Source organism: Anomaloglossus baeobatrachus, unplaced genomic scaffold (assembly GCF_048569485.1).
Source record: "Anomaloglossus baeobatrachus isolate aAnoBae1 unplaced genomic scaffold, aAnoBae1.hap1 Scaffold_362, whole genome shotgun sequence".
NCBI classification, from domain to species: domain Eukaryota; kingdom Metazoa; phylum Chordata; class Amphibia; order Anura; family Aromobatidae; genus Anomaloglossus; species Anomaloglossus baeobatrachus.
In genome coordinates, this window is record NW_027442973.1 from 265,221 (window position 1) to 279,716 (window position 14,496).

General features: G+C 50.1%; 1 protein-coding gene across 1 annotated transcript in view; it reads right to left on the reverse strand.

Moving 5' to 3' along the window:
- The window catches only part of LOC142273419 (uncharacterized), a 60,527-nt gene extending 46,583 nt beyond the window's left edge, over positions 1–13,944 (reverse strand). Inside the window, exons 1-4 of the mRNA XM_075332530.1 lie at positions 13,690–13,944; positions 13,485–13,608; positions 13,304–13,401; positions 9,294–9,384 (exon numbers count right to left, since the gene is read on the reverse strand). Coding sequence (XP_075188645.1) covers positions 9,294–9,384; positions 13,304–13,401; positions 13,485–13,608; positions 13,690–13,944 — 568 coding nt within the window. The remainder of the gene's footprint in view (positions 1–9,293; positions 9,385–13,303; positions 13,402–13,484; positions 13,609–13,689) is intronic.
- Between the last annotated feature and the right edge of the window lie 552 nt (positions 13,945–14,496).

Here is a 14,496-nt window from a genome sequence, read left to right on the forward strand (position 1 = left end):
GCTAAACACCCTTTAGTGCCACATGAAAGTCACTAAAGGGTGCCAGCTTAGAATATGCTACAATATGGGACATTATATATGTGTTCGACATCCATCCATCCATCAATCCATCCATCCATTCATTCATTACTAGCTTTTTAGGCTATGTGCCCATGATCAGGGTTTGCAGCGTTTTGGATGCAGAGTGTTTTCGTAACAAGTAACAATTTTGTGGTAAAAGTGGATTTTTTTTATTTTTACGGATCAACGTTAAAAAATTCTGTGAAGCACCTAGGGTTTCAAAGTGTTCACCAACCATCTAGATCAGGGGTGGGGAACCTCCGGCCCGCGGGCCGTATACGGCCCGCCACGACTTTTTATGCAGCCCCCAGGCACATTCCCAGGGACCGCTGTGCTGTGGCAGCAGCCGCGCTTTTCCCGGCTGCCGGCCCTTTAAATCTCACTGCCTGATGCCTTGAGGGTAGATGCTAGAATGTACGGGCTCTATCCAGATCCTGACTTCCAGGACCTGACTGCAGCCCATACATTCTAGGCTTAACCCCGGCCTGTGCTAGTGTGCTCTCTGGTGGGCGGGGTAAGCAGCACGCTGCGATATGTCACAGAAGAGCTGCAGCAGATTTACCAGCCTCCCGGACCTGCTGTCTGCGTGACTCCTCCTCCCCCTCACTGTGAGTACGCAACCCATCGCTACCCCCCCCCGCTAAGTGCTGTGTACTCCCTCGTGCTGTGTGTACCCCTCAATGCTGTGTACCCCCTAATGCTGTGTATCCCCTAATGCTGTATGTACCCCCCAGTGCTGTGTACCCCCCAATGCTGTGTGTACCCCCTAATGCTGTGTGTACCCCCTAATGCAGTGTGTACCCCCTACTGCAGTGTGTACCCCCTAATGCTGAGTACACCCCTAGTACAGTGTGTACCCCTTAGTACTGTGTGTGCTCCCCTAGTAATGTCTATACCCCTTGGGTGATGTCTATGCCCCCCCAGTGCTGTCAGCACCACCTAATGCTGTCCATGCTGCCACCAGTGCTGTCCATGCCACGGTCAGTGCTGTCTGTGCCCCCTTATGCTGTCCGTGCTCCCCAGTGCTGTGTGCCACCCCTCAGTACTATGTGCCCCCCAGTGCTCTGAACTTGCTACTGCTGTCTGTACCCTCCCACTGCTTTCTATGCCCCCCTGTCTGTGCCCTCCTGTTGATGTCTATGCTCCCCCAGACTTCTCTGTGTCTCCCTAGTGCTGCCACCTAGTGCAGTCCGTGCTGCCACCTAGTGCAGTCCGTGCTGCCACCTAGTGCAGTCCGTGCTGCCACCTAGTGCAGTCCGTGCAGCCACCTAGTGCAGTCCGTGCAGCCACCTAGTGCAGTCCGTGCTGCCACCTAGTGCAGTCCGTGCTGCCACCTAGTGCAGTCCGTGCTGCCACCTAGTGCAGTCCGTGCTGCCACCTAGTGCAGTCCATGCTGCCACCTAGTGCAGTCCGCGCAGCCACCTAGTGCAGTCCGTGCAGCCACCTAGTGCAGTCCGTGCAGCCACCTAGTGCTGTCCGTGCTCCCCAGTGCTGTGTGCCACCCCTCAGTACTATGTACCCCCCAGTGCTCTGAACTTGCTACTGCTGTCTGTACCCTCCCACTGCTTTCTATGCCCCCCAGTCTGTGCCCTCCTGTTGATGTCTATGCTCCCCCAGACTTCTCTGTGTCTCCCTAGTGATGCCACCTAGTGCTGTCTGTGCTGCCACCTAGTGCTGTCTGTGCTGCCACCTAGTGCTGTCTGTGCTACCACTTAGTGCTGTCTGTGCTGCCACCTAGTGCTGTCTGTGCTGCCACCTAGTGCAGTCCGTGCTGCCACCTAGTGCAGTCCGTGCAGCCACCTAGTGCTGTCTGTGCCCCCTTATGCTGTCCGTGCTCCCCAGTGCTGTGTGCCACCCCTCAGTACTATGTACCCCCCAGTGCTCTGAACTTGCTACTGCTGTCTGTACCCTCCCACTGCTTTCTATGCCCCCCAGTCTGTGCCCTCCTGTTGATGTCTATGCTCCCCCAGACTTCTCTGTGTCTCCCTAGTGATGCCACCTAGTGCTGTCTGTGCTGCCACCTAGTGCTGTCTGTGCTGCCACCTAGTGCTGTCTGTGCTGCCACCTAGTGCAGTCCGTGCTGCCACCTAGTGCAGTCCGTGCTGCCACCTAGTGCAGTCCGTGCAGCCACCTAGTGCTGTCTGTGCCACAGCCAAGGCTGTCCATGCCCCCCTACTGATGTATATGCCCCAGCCCCCTCCTGTGATGCATATGCCCCAGCCCCTCCTGTGATGTGTACTCCCAGTGTCTCCTGTAATTTATGCACCCCAGCCCCTCCTGTGATGTATATGCCCCAGCCCCTCCTGTGATCTATATGCCCCCAGCATCTCCACCCACCTCATCTCCTCAGATCTTTTCCTCCACAGTACACCCTGTGTCACCAGACACACACGACTACCTCATGGCCTCCTCATGGCCACTCCTGCTCCCACCTACTAACACTCTTTCTGCTTCTTCTCACTGCTGGAGGTATCTCTCCTAATCCTGGTCCTCCTCAGCACATCCCCATTGTCACTTTGAACCCTCATCCACGATCTATGACAAATTTTCACAACCGTTCTAACCTCATACCCATTCACCCGAGCCCCGCTCCCCCAGTCCCACTAGCAGGAGCTCTGTGGAACACTTGCTCTGTCTGCAACAAACTTTCATACATCCATGATCTTTTCATCACTAATAAACTTTCCTTCCTCGACATCACAGAAACCTGGCTCACCCCCTCTGACTCAGCCTCTCCTGCTGCACTTTCTTATGGTGGTCTCTATCTGTCTCACCCCCGCCCCAGTAAGAAGCATAATGGAGGAGTTGGATTGCTCCTGTCTGACAAATGCTCCTTTACATTAATTCCACTACCACCCTCTGTTACTCTCCCCTCTTTTGAGGTGCACTCTGTCTGCATCTACTCCCCTTACAACCTCCAACTGGCTGTCATTTATCGCCCTCCAGGGCCAGCTACCGCCTTTTTGACCAATTCACCACCTGGCTAGTACATTTCCTTTCCACCGACATCCCCATCGTCATCATGGGCGATTTCAACATTTCCATCGACACCTCTCACTCAGCTGTCTCAAAACTTCTAAGACTCACTTCCTCCTTCGGCCTCACCCAATGCTCCTCTGCAGCTACTCACAAAGATGGCCACACGCTGGACTTCATCTTCACTCGCCTCTGTTCCCCATCTAACCTCTCTAACTCACCACTCCCCCTGTCTGACCACAACCTACTCACATTCTCTTCACTCTCTTCTCCAAATACACAACCCCCCTCCACAAACAGTCACACCCTCGCAGAAACATCAAACACCTTGATTTACACGCACTTTCTCAGTCCCTTCTCCCTCTCGCAGACATTGCTTCCTTACACGACGCAGATGCTGCAGCCTCTTTATATAACACTACAATCTCTGCAGCTCTTGAATTCACACACACCAAAACTCACACAATCAACAGGCAACCTTGGCACACGAGCCAGACTAAAGAACTGAGACGGGTTTCCAGATTTGCTGAGCGCAAATTGAAGACGTCTCATTCCACTGAGCACTTCATTGCATATAAACAGGCCCTCACCACTTTCAAGTCTGGACTCACTGCTGCAAAACAAACCTACTTCTCATCCCTCATATCCTCTCTATCTCACAAGCCTAAACAGCTATTCAACACTTTCAATTCTCTCCTCAGTCCCCCAGCACCCTCTCCCTCTCCTCTCATCTCAGCTGAAGACTTTGCCTTTTTCTTCAAGCAGAAGATTGGCAACATCAGAGCAAGCTTTGGCCCACAATCCCTACAGCCCCTTATCATAGCTACTCAGCCCTCTTCCTCCAAATCCAGCTTCTCCCCCATGACAGAAGATCATCTTTCAACTCTATTCTCAAGATCACATCTAACCACCTGTGCACTGGACCCGCTCCCATCACATCTCATTCCCAACATCACCACAGTCCTCATCCCACCCCTAACCCATCTCTTCAACCTATCACTATCAACTGGTGTATTCCCTTCATGCTTTAAACATGCTTCGATCACACCCATCCTCAAAACTCCCTCTCTTGACCCATCCTCTGTGTTTAGCTACCGCCCAATATCCCTTCTCCCCTATGCCTCAAAATTACTGACACAGCATATCCATCTTGAACTGTCCTCATGCCTCTCCTCCTGCTCCCTCTTTGACCAGCTACAATCTGGCTTCTGACCGCATCACTGAAACTGCCCTAACTATCGTCACTAAGACATACTAACTGCCAAAGCCAAGCAACACTACTCTGTCCTCCTCCTTCTGGACCTGTCCTCTGCCTTCGACACTGTAGACCTCTCCCTCCTATTACAGATTCTCTTCTCTCTGGGTATCACAGACTTGGCACTATCTTGGATCTCTTCATACCTAACCGACCGAACTTTCAGCATCTCCCACTCTCACACCACCTCCTCATCCCACCCTCTATCCATTGGTGTCCCCCAAGGTTCTGTTCGTGGAACCCTGCTGTTCTCCATCTACAACTTCGGCCTCGGCCTAGGACAGCTCATAGAGTCCCACGGCTTTCAGTATCATCTCTATGCTGAGGATACGCAGATCTACCTCTCTGAACCTGACATAAACGCCTTACTAACCAAAATCCCACAATGTCTGTCTGCTATTTCATCCTTCTTCTCTGCGCCATTCTGAAAGTTTAACATGGACAAAACAGAATTCATTGTCTTTCCTCCTCCTCATTCAACTCCTCCACCAAGCCTGTCCATCAAAGGTGATGGCTGCTCACTCTCCCCGGTCTCACAGGCTCATTGCCTTGGAATAACCCTCGACTCTGCTCTATCCTTCAAGCCACACATCCAACCCCACTTCACCTCATGCCGACTACAACTCAAAAATATCTCCCGCATCCGTGATTTCCTTAACCAAGAATCAGCAAAAACATTTGTACATGCCCTCATCATCTCCTGCCTCAGCTACTGCAACCTCCTGCTCTCTGGCCTCCCTTCTAACACTCTTTCCCCCCTCCAATCTATCCTGAACTCTGTAGCCTGATTAATCCACCTTTCCCCTTGCTATTCCTCAGCCTCGCCACTCTGCCAATCCCTTCACTGGCTTCCCATTGCCCAAAGACTCCAGTTCAAAACATTAACCATGACCTACAAAGCCATCCACAACCTGTCTCCTCCTTACATCTGTCACCTAGTCTCCCGGTACATATTTGCACGCAACCTCAGATCCTCACAAGATCACCTTCTCTACTCCTCTCTTATCTCCTCTTTCCACAATCGCATACAAGATTTCTCCCGTGCATCCCCCATACTCTGGAACACTCTACCCCAGTATATCAGACTCTCTCCTACCGTGAAAAGCTTCAAGAGGAACCTGAAGACCCATCTCTTCCGACAATCCTACAACCCACAATAACCCTCAGTCCAGTACACCACTGTGCAACCAGCTCTGTCCTAACCTACTGTATCCTCACCCATCCCCTGTAGACTGTGTGAGCCCTTGCGGGCAGGGACCTCTCTCCTCCTGTGCCAGTCTGTTTTGTACTGTTAATGACTGTTGTACTAGTATTTATGTGTACCCTTTTTCACTTGTAAGGCGCCATGGAATTAATGGCACTATAATAATAATAATAATAAAAAAAATCACTGACGGCTGCGGCCCCTGCACCAGCCGTGATCATCAAGGGGGGCAGGGCTTGCGGGTCGCCAGAAGCAGCCTGAGGAGCCGCATATTTGATGCCATTGCTCTACAACATACACTTCTTGCAAATTTCCAGAAACTTCCTGTGGAGTCAAAATACTCATTTAGGCTAATAAAGCAGAATACGGTAAATGCTATCTATTGACTATATGTTGTGGTATCACTATTTGTTTTAAGAGCCTCAGGGTAATATTGTGGTACCATCTTAGTCAGAAACATCAATTGAAATACTATGTCCCAAGAATGACAAAAGTATTTTAGAAGTGATACCTTTATAGGCTAACCAGAAAAATTATATTAGCAGCTTTCAGAGCACAGAGGCTCCTTCTTCAGGCAAATTACAAATTAATTACTGAGACTAAACACAACATTTAAATCAGACCTGGGCAAGGGGCGGCCCGCGGGCCGGATGCGGCCCGCCTACTGTCTGTGACCGGCCCGCCCGTCTTGCTAAGAGTTGGAGGCGTGGCCTGATCTATGCCTCAGCCTTGCTCTCACTGCCGGGAGCTATGATTCCAGCAGTGCAGTGATAACAGGCTGCCACGCCCCCACTCTGCCTGTCATGCCTCCTCTGGTTGCTGATCACACTCCTCGGATGCCTCCCTTGTCCCCTCCTCTTGCTCTGTCGATGCTGGCCGCGCCCCCTTTGCCTGCCCCTTCTACCCTGGGATCCTCACATGACCGGCCACAGCGGCCACTTCAAAAACGTTTGGTCTACAAACTGAGGTAATGTGCACTTGTGCAGAAGTAGCACCGGTGAGAGGGCAAAGTGGCTGCAGAAGGGGGGAGCAGGGGAGCAGCACTTGTGCCTTCTCAGGTCCCCCCTGTGCCTGCAATAGAGGAAGCAGACACACAGGGGACTCAGAAAAAGCAGCCAGAGGAGCCCTCAGGCTCTGCTGCTGCAGTGCTGCCTGCCTGTGCCCTCAGTGCCCTCAGCGCCAGTATGTATGCCCCACTGGCCACCACTGTGAGTATGCATGCCCAACTAGCCACCACTGTGAGTATGCATGCCCCACTAGCCACCACTGTGAGTATGCATGCCCCACTAGCCACCACTGTGAGTATGCATGCCCCACTGGCCACCACTGTGAGTATGCATGCCCCACTAGCCACCACTGTGAGTATGCATGCCCCACTAGCCACCACTGTGAGTATGCATGCCCCACTGGCCACCACTGTGAGTATGCATGCCCCACTGGCCACCACTGTGAGTATGCATGCCCCACTAGCCACCACTGTGAGTATGCATGCCCCACTGGCCACCACTGTGAGTATGCATGCCCCACTGGCCACCACTGTGAGTATGCATGCCCCACTGGCCACCACTGTCAATATGTCTGTTTCACAGTCCCCAGTAATGTCTATGCCCCCCACTGACCCCAGTAATGTCTATGCCCTCCACTGCCCCCCCACTGACCCCAGTAATGTCTATGCCCTCCACTGACCCAAGTAATGTCTATGCCCCCCACTGACCCCAGTAATGTCTATGCCCCCCACTGCCCCCCCACTGACCCCAGTAATGTCTATGCCCTCCACTGACCCAAGTAATGTCTATGCCCTCCACTGATCCCAGTAATGTGTATGCCCCCCACATTTTCATTGAATCTTATTGTTGTTTAACTTACTGTTTGTTTATGAAGGGATAGTATATATACTATATACAGTATTGGGTAGAACTGAGCTAATTACATTAGTCCGGCCCTCTAAAACCATCCCAATTTCTCATGCGGCCCCATGGAAAAATTAATTGCCCACCCCTGATTTAAATGAATGTTACAACAGGACATGGGAAAGATGATGCCTCCTAAAGATAAGCCAAAGAAATCAAATCATTTCTAAGAAAAAACTTAATTTGCTTTCCTTGGCTTATCTTTAGGAGGCATCATCTTTCCCATGTTCTGTTGTAACATTCATTTAAATGTTGTGTTTAGTCTCAGTAATTCATTTGTAATTTGCCTGAAGAAGGAGCCTCTGTGCTTTGAAAGCTGCTAATATGATTTTTCTGGTTAGCCTATAAAGGTATCACTCCTAAAATACTTTTGTCATTCTTGGGACATAGAATTTCAATTGATTTTAAGAGCCTCCAAATACAATGTTTCATTACTTCTAATTCTTTCACATTTTTGGTAAATTTCAGGATTTTTTTGTTTAAATAAATGGAAAACAAATCATCCTAACATTACAGCTAAGGTAAAGTAGAATATGCCACAGAAAACAATCTCAGAAACACTGGGATCAGATTCAGCATTACAAAGGTGTTATCATGTAAAGTGACAGATGTCAGATTGGAGAAATGGGGCCTGGATAGGAGCAGAAAACTGTCTGCAGTGGAAAGCCACGAAATAAGAGCGGCTTTGGTACTAACTACTATAGAGAAAACTGTGACTATAGACAATAACACATCTACTAAAATGACCGCCCTCCCCCCGACAGCCTTCACCGTCAGTGATTTAGTAACTAGAGGGGACACATCTGGAGTAATTACAGTATGTGGCTCGGGGGCTCTCGGCAATCCAAACTATTGTAGGGGCCAATATCTTCTGTCAGATGAGTTTCCTGAAGAAATATTGGACATTTACTTTCTGCCTCTCGGACTCCACAATGGACGGCTCCAGTACAAGTTCTTATATAATGGACATTTGTACAATTCAGAGAAAATATCTTTCAGGCTCTTGAAGATAAAAATATGAGAACTTTATGTGTTAATTATTACCATGTGTTAATGTTATGTTATGTGTTATTACTTTGCTTTTTTCTCCAATTACATTTTGGAAATCCTGTGGGTGGGCTGCCCGGCCTCCATGTACCCACTGTGGGATAATCCTAACCCCCCTCATATGTTACAGTTACCCGGTGCTGAACTTTGGATATAAACGCCCCTATCAGCACATTCATCAGAAGGGAGAGAAGGAAGATCCATCAATAAGATCCCGGGATTCTAGGAAGATGGATTCATCGCTCTCAGTGGAGAAACAATAAGAATCTTGTAGTTATGATACTTATTAATGGTGAATAAAGATAAAATAAATGATGTTACAAAGCAAGCTTTCCAGAATACTGAGGTCTCTTCATCAACTACAAGATTATTATTTTGTTTCTCCCACTGAGAGCAATCAATCTTTATTCACCTGGAGAACACGACACCAAACTAAGAATCTAGGACGTCACCAGCATCATTACCCTCCGCTTTCTCTTAGGGGTCCACCATACAGATTAGATTCTTCTTCCCATGATTTTCAAAGTTGTCTGCACATTCTACGTACACTGTCATTTGGCTTTACAGATTAGAGAATTGGGCAGCTAAGGGTCAATGTCTTCTAATTTCAGGGGATAGGATGGATCCTACCTGTGACATCCGGCTGATACAGATCTCACTCCAACAGAAGGGTGTCCAATGCCCAAAATAATGGGGACAGTTTTGGGTGGAGGAGCATGTGGGGATCTAGCAGCAGAATGGTGACCATTTGATATGGCCGGACTACAACCCTGATAAAGCAGCCACAGCCGGTGACGGAGAAGAATCTGTGACTTCTCTGCATTTAGTGGTCACTACTCACCTGGGCGGTTATCTGTAGGAATCTCCTCTTTACTCCGCTCATCACCCCGCACATATGTCTCTGTAGTATTAATATGGGGCAGATCTTCCCCCTGAAACAAATATTGTAAAAGTCACAGACAGATGGAGAAGTCCCATCTATGATCAGCTCTAATCCTGCCATCTCCACCGCTCTCATTACACAAGTATGTGCAATACAGGGTAATATTGTGATACCGTGTTAGCCAGAAAAATCAATTGAAATACTATGTCCCAAGAATGACAAAAGTATTTTAGGAGTGATACCTTTATAGGCTAACCAGAAAAATTATATTAACCCCTTCACGACCATGGACGGAAAGATCCGTCCTTGTGCCCTGGGCCTTAACGACCAAGGACGGATCTTTCCGTCATGGCGTAATCGCGGCACCGGAGCTTCCGGTGACTGCGAAAAGTTAGGATAAACCGCAGATTCGGGGAGGAGGGGACCTGTACCTGACCTCAGGAGGGGTGGTGCCTCCTCCCCGGACCTACGGAGGCTGTGATTGGCTGACGAACGCCGCTCAACCAATCACAGCCACTGTAATGTTCCAGCCACTTAAAGTGACTGAAACATTTTAATCCAGCCCTGGCCAGTGCAACTATAGCACTGGCCATTGGCTGGAGCTGGGTGACCTCACTGGATCACCCTCCCCCAGCTCCAGTAACTCTGATTGGAGTGATCGGCCTTGTGACCGCTGTCTCCAATCACAGTGGACCTGTTGCCGGTGACCGTCCCCGTCATCGTCCCTGCAGCACGCCAGCACAGTGAATGTACACAGTGCAATGGCAGGGCGACAAGCTCCGGTCCCATGCTGTTATGAGACCGGAGCATGGGACCCGGAAGTTGCTGCGCTGCCATTGCACTGTATGAAACCGGCCTCCCGATCCGCCGCCGCCCTCCGCCGCGATCTGCCACCCGCACCCCCACCCCTCGTATCTGCTGCCCGCATCCTCACCCCCACACCTCCCGATCCGCCGCTGCCCTCCGCCGTGATCTGCCACCCGCACCCTCACCCCCACACCTCCCGATCCGCCGCCGCTGCCCTCCGCCGCGATCTGCCACCCGCACCCTCACCCCCACACCTCCCGATCCGCCACTGCTGCCCTCCGCCGCGATCTGCCACCCGCACCCTCACCCCCACACCTCCCGATCCGCTGCCCTCCGCCGCGATCTGCCACCCGCACCCCCACCCCTCGTATCTGCTGCCCGCACACTCACTCCCACACCTCCCGATCGCCGCCCTCCATCTGCCACAGTGCCACCGGTCCCCCCCGATCTGCTGCCCGGCCCCTTTCCCTCGTGATCGGCTGCTCGTCCCCTCACCGCCGTGATGTGCGCTCCCTCCCCTGTCACCGCCGTGATGTGCGCTCCCTCCCCTGTCACCGCCGTGATGTGTGCTCCCTCCCCTGTCACCGCCGTGATGTGCGCTCCCTCCCCTTTCACCGCCGTGATGTGCGCTCCCTCCCCTGTCACCGCCGTGATGTGCGCTCCCTCCCCTGTCACCGCCGTGATGTGCGCTCCCTCCCCTGTCACCACCGTGATGTGCGCTCCCTCCCGTCACCGCTGTGATGTGCGCTCCCTCCCCTGTCACCGCCGTGATGTGCGCTCCCTCCCCTGTCACCGCCGTGATGTGCGCTCCCTCCCCTGTCACCGCCGTGATGTGCGCTCCCTCCCCTGTCACCCCCGTGATGTGCGCTCCCTCCCCTGTCACCCCCGTGATGTTTGCTCCCTCCCCTGTCACCCCGTGATCTGTGCTCCCTCACCTGTCACCCCGTGGTGTGTGCTCCCTCACCTGTCACCCCCATGATCTGCTGTCCGCTCTCCCTCACGTCTCACCCCCGTGATCTGTGCTCTGCTCACCTGTCTCCTCCGTGATCTGCGCTGCGCTCCCTCCCCCACCTCTCACCCTCCCCGATATGCTGCCTCCTTCATCTCCTGTGATCCAGCTGCCTAGATCCATCCTGTAGGGTAACTATCCCCAATCTCACCTCCCACTCCCCTTCCCACCCATCCCCCCCATCCTCTGCCGCTCCTGCATCTACTGCGTGCGCCCTCTCCCATCCGCCCCCACCCTATCCCAGCCGCCGTCTCACAATCACAGATGCTCCCTTTATATGCCGCTGCCCCCCCCATCTGCTGCCGCCCCATCTGCCGCCCCCCCCCCACCTGCCGCTGTTTTTTTTTCTATGCCATGGGGGTCTAGTTTCCAAAATGGGGTCACATGTGGGGGAGCTCCACTGTTTCGGCACCTCAGGGGGTCTCCAAACAGCATGGAATACGCTAATTATCCCAGACAATTTTGCGTTTGAAACGTCAAATGACGCTCCTTGCCTTCTGAGCCCTGCTGTGCGCCCAAACATTTGATTTCCACGACATACGAGGTGTCTGTGTACTCAGGAGAAATTGCAAAATACATTTTATGGTGCAATTTTTCCTGATACCCTTGTGAAAAAAAAAGCTACCTGGTTGAAGTAACAATTTTGTGGTAAAAAAATTTTTTTTTATTTTCACGGCTCAACTCTATTAACTTTTGTGAAGCCCCCAGAGGCTCAAAGTGCTCAATAAACATCTAGATAAATTCCATGAGGGATCTAGTTTCCAAAATGGGGTCACATGTGGGGGAGCTCCGCTGTTTCGGCACCTCAGGGGCTCTCCAAACGCAACATGGTGCGGCTAACTATTCCAGTTAATTTTCTGTTCAAAAAAGTCAAATGGCGCTCCTTCCCTTCCGAGTCCTGCCGTGCGCCCAAACAGTGGTTTTTCGCCACATATGAGGTATCTGCGTGCTCAGTAGAAATTGCCCAACAAATTTTGGGGGTTCATTTAATCCTGCTACCCTTGTGAATATGCAATATTTGAGGCTAAATTAACATTTTTGTTGCAAAAAGTAAAATGTTCATTTTTTCCTTCCACATTGCTTTAGTTACTGTGAAGCACCTGAAGGGTTAATAACCTTCTTGAATGTGGTTTTGAGTAGCCTGAGGGGTGCCGTTTTTGGAATGGTGTCACTTTTGGGTGTTTTGTGTCATGTAGATCTTTCAAAATCGCTTCAAATGGGATGTGGTCCCTAAAAAAAGTGGCTTTGTAAATTTTGTTGTAAAAATGAGAAATTGCTCATAAACTTTGAACCCCTATAACTTCCTTAAAATTTATTTTTTTTCCCAAAATTGTTCTGATGTAAAGTAGACATGGGGGAAATGTTATTTATTAATTATTTTGTGTCATATGTCTCATTGGTTTTAGAGCATAAAAATTCAAAGTTTGAAAATTACAAAATTTTCAAAATTTTCCGTTTTTTTCACAAAGAAACAAAAAAAATATCGGCCTAAATTTACCACTAACATGAAGCCCAATATGTCACGAAAAAACAATCTCAGAATCACCGGGATCCACTGAAGCGTTCCAGAGTTATAACCTCATAAAGTGACACTGGTCAGAATTGCAAAAAATGGCCTGGTCTTTAGGGTCAAAATAGGCTTGGGGCTGAAGGGGTTAAGCAAGCATTCAGAGCACAGAGGCTCCTTCTTCAGGCAAATTACAAATGAATTACTGAGACTAAACACAACATTTAAATGAATGTTACAACAGGACATGGGAAAGATGATGCCTCCTAAAGATAAGCCAAGGAAAGCAAATCATTTCTAAGAAAAAACTTAATTAGATTTCCTTGGCTTATCTTTAGGAGGCATCATCTTTCCCATGTCCTGTTGTAACATTCATTTAAATGTTGTGTTTAGTCTCAGTAATTCATTTGTAATTCGCCTGAAGAAGGAGCCTCTGTGCTCTGAAAGCTGCTAATATAATTTTTCTGGTTAGCCTATAAAGGTATCACTCCTAAAATACTTTTGTCATTCTTGGGACATAGTATTTCAATTGATTACACAAGTATAACACATATAATACTGGAGGATAAAACAAGACTGAGCACAAGACCTTCACAGCCGTCTACACATCATAGGGGGATTTCATGGCCCCTTCTCTCCATCTACCTGATGATCCTGAGGAACATCGGGGTCTTCTTGTTTACAGTCCTGTGGGAGAAGAGGACGGGGACATCTCTCTGGTGTTGTCCTCTTACTGGATAGACCTGGAGGAGACACATACAGGGACTGAATTCATTCCTTACATACAGATAATTATAGGCCGTGTGTATTTAGTCCTGTCTATTACCTGGTGATGTGAGGGGCTGGGGAACCTCCATCATGACGTCCTTGTACAGATCTTTGTGTCCTTCTAAATACTCCCACTCCTCCATGGAGAAATAGATGGTGACGTCCTGACACCTTATAGGAACCTGACACATACAATGATACCGTCACCCCCGATCCCTTCATAGCGTTACTGTATAATGTCCCAGCATTCCCAGCAGTGTCACCTCTCCAGTCAGCAGCTCAATCATCTTGTAGGTGAGTTCTAGGATCTTCTGGTCATTGATGTCCTCATGTATCGGGGGGTGAGGTGGAGGCCCCGTGATTGGGCTCAGGGGTCTTCCCCATCCCTCAGACACAGGGGCCTGACAGCGCTCACTAGAGGTCTTCTTCACTACTGTGTAATCCTGGTTATGGAGAGACACAGTAATAAATCTCACTCCAGACATTTCCAGAGTCCTCACCTCTCCAGTTCTGTCCATCTGTTATTCCCATAGATAAGAATGGTGTAATGTGACGTCATCAGAATCTCTCACCTCTCCAGTAAGCCGGAAGAGGATCTCTAGGGTGAGGTGTAATATCCTCTCCGCCATCTTGTCCCTGTCCTTATCCATCCTTCACGGGGCAATCAGGAGAATTCTCTTCTATAGAAGATCTCCACTGAGAGGATCCGATATTGTAGGGACCTGAATGGGGAGAAGAGGACGATGTAACATCATAAAGAATCCGCTGTAATAATACAATTACTGGAGAGAATAAGGGGAAACATATAATGAGAACATTCTGGGGGAACATTATAATGTGGGGGGGACAAAAAGGGGCCGAAGATTGAGGGCAGAAAGAGCAGAGGACTGAGGGCAGAAAGGGGCCGAGGACAGAAAGGGGCCGAGAACCGAGGACAGAAAGGGGCCGAGAACCGAGGTCAGAAAGGAGCCAAGGACCGAGGGCAGAAAGGGGCCGAGAACCGAGGTCAGAAAGGAGCCAAGGACCGAGGGCAGAAAGGGGCCGAGAACTGAGGATAGAAAGGGGCCGAG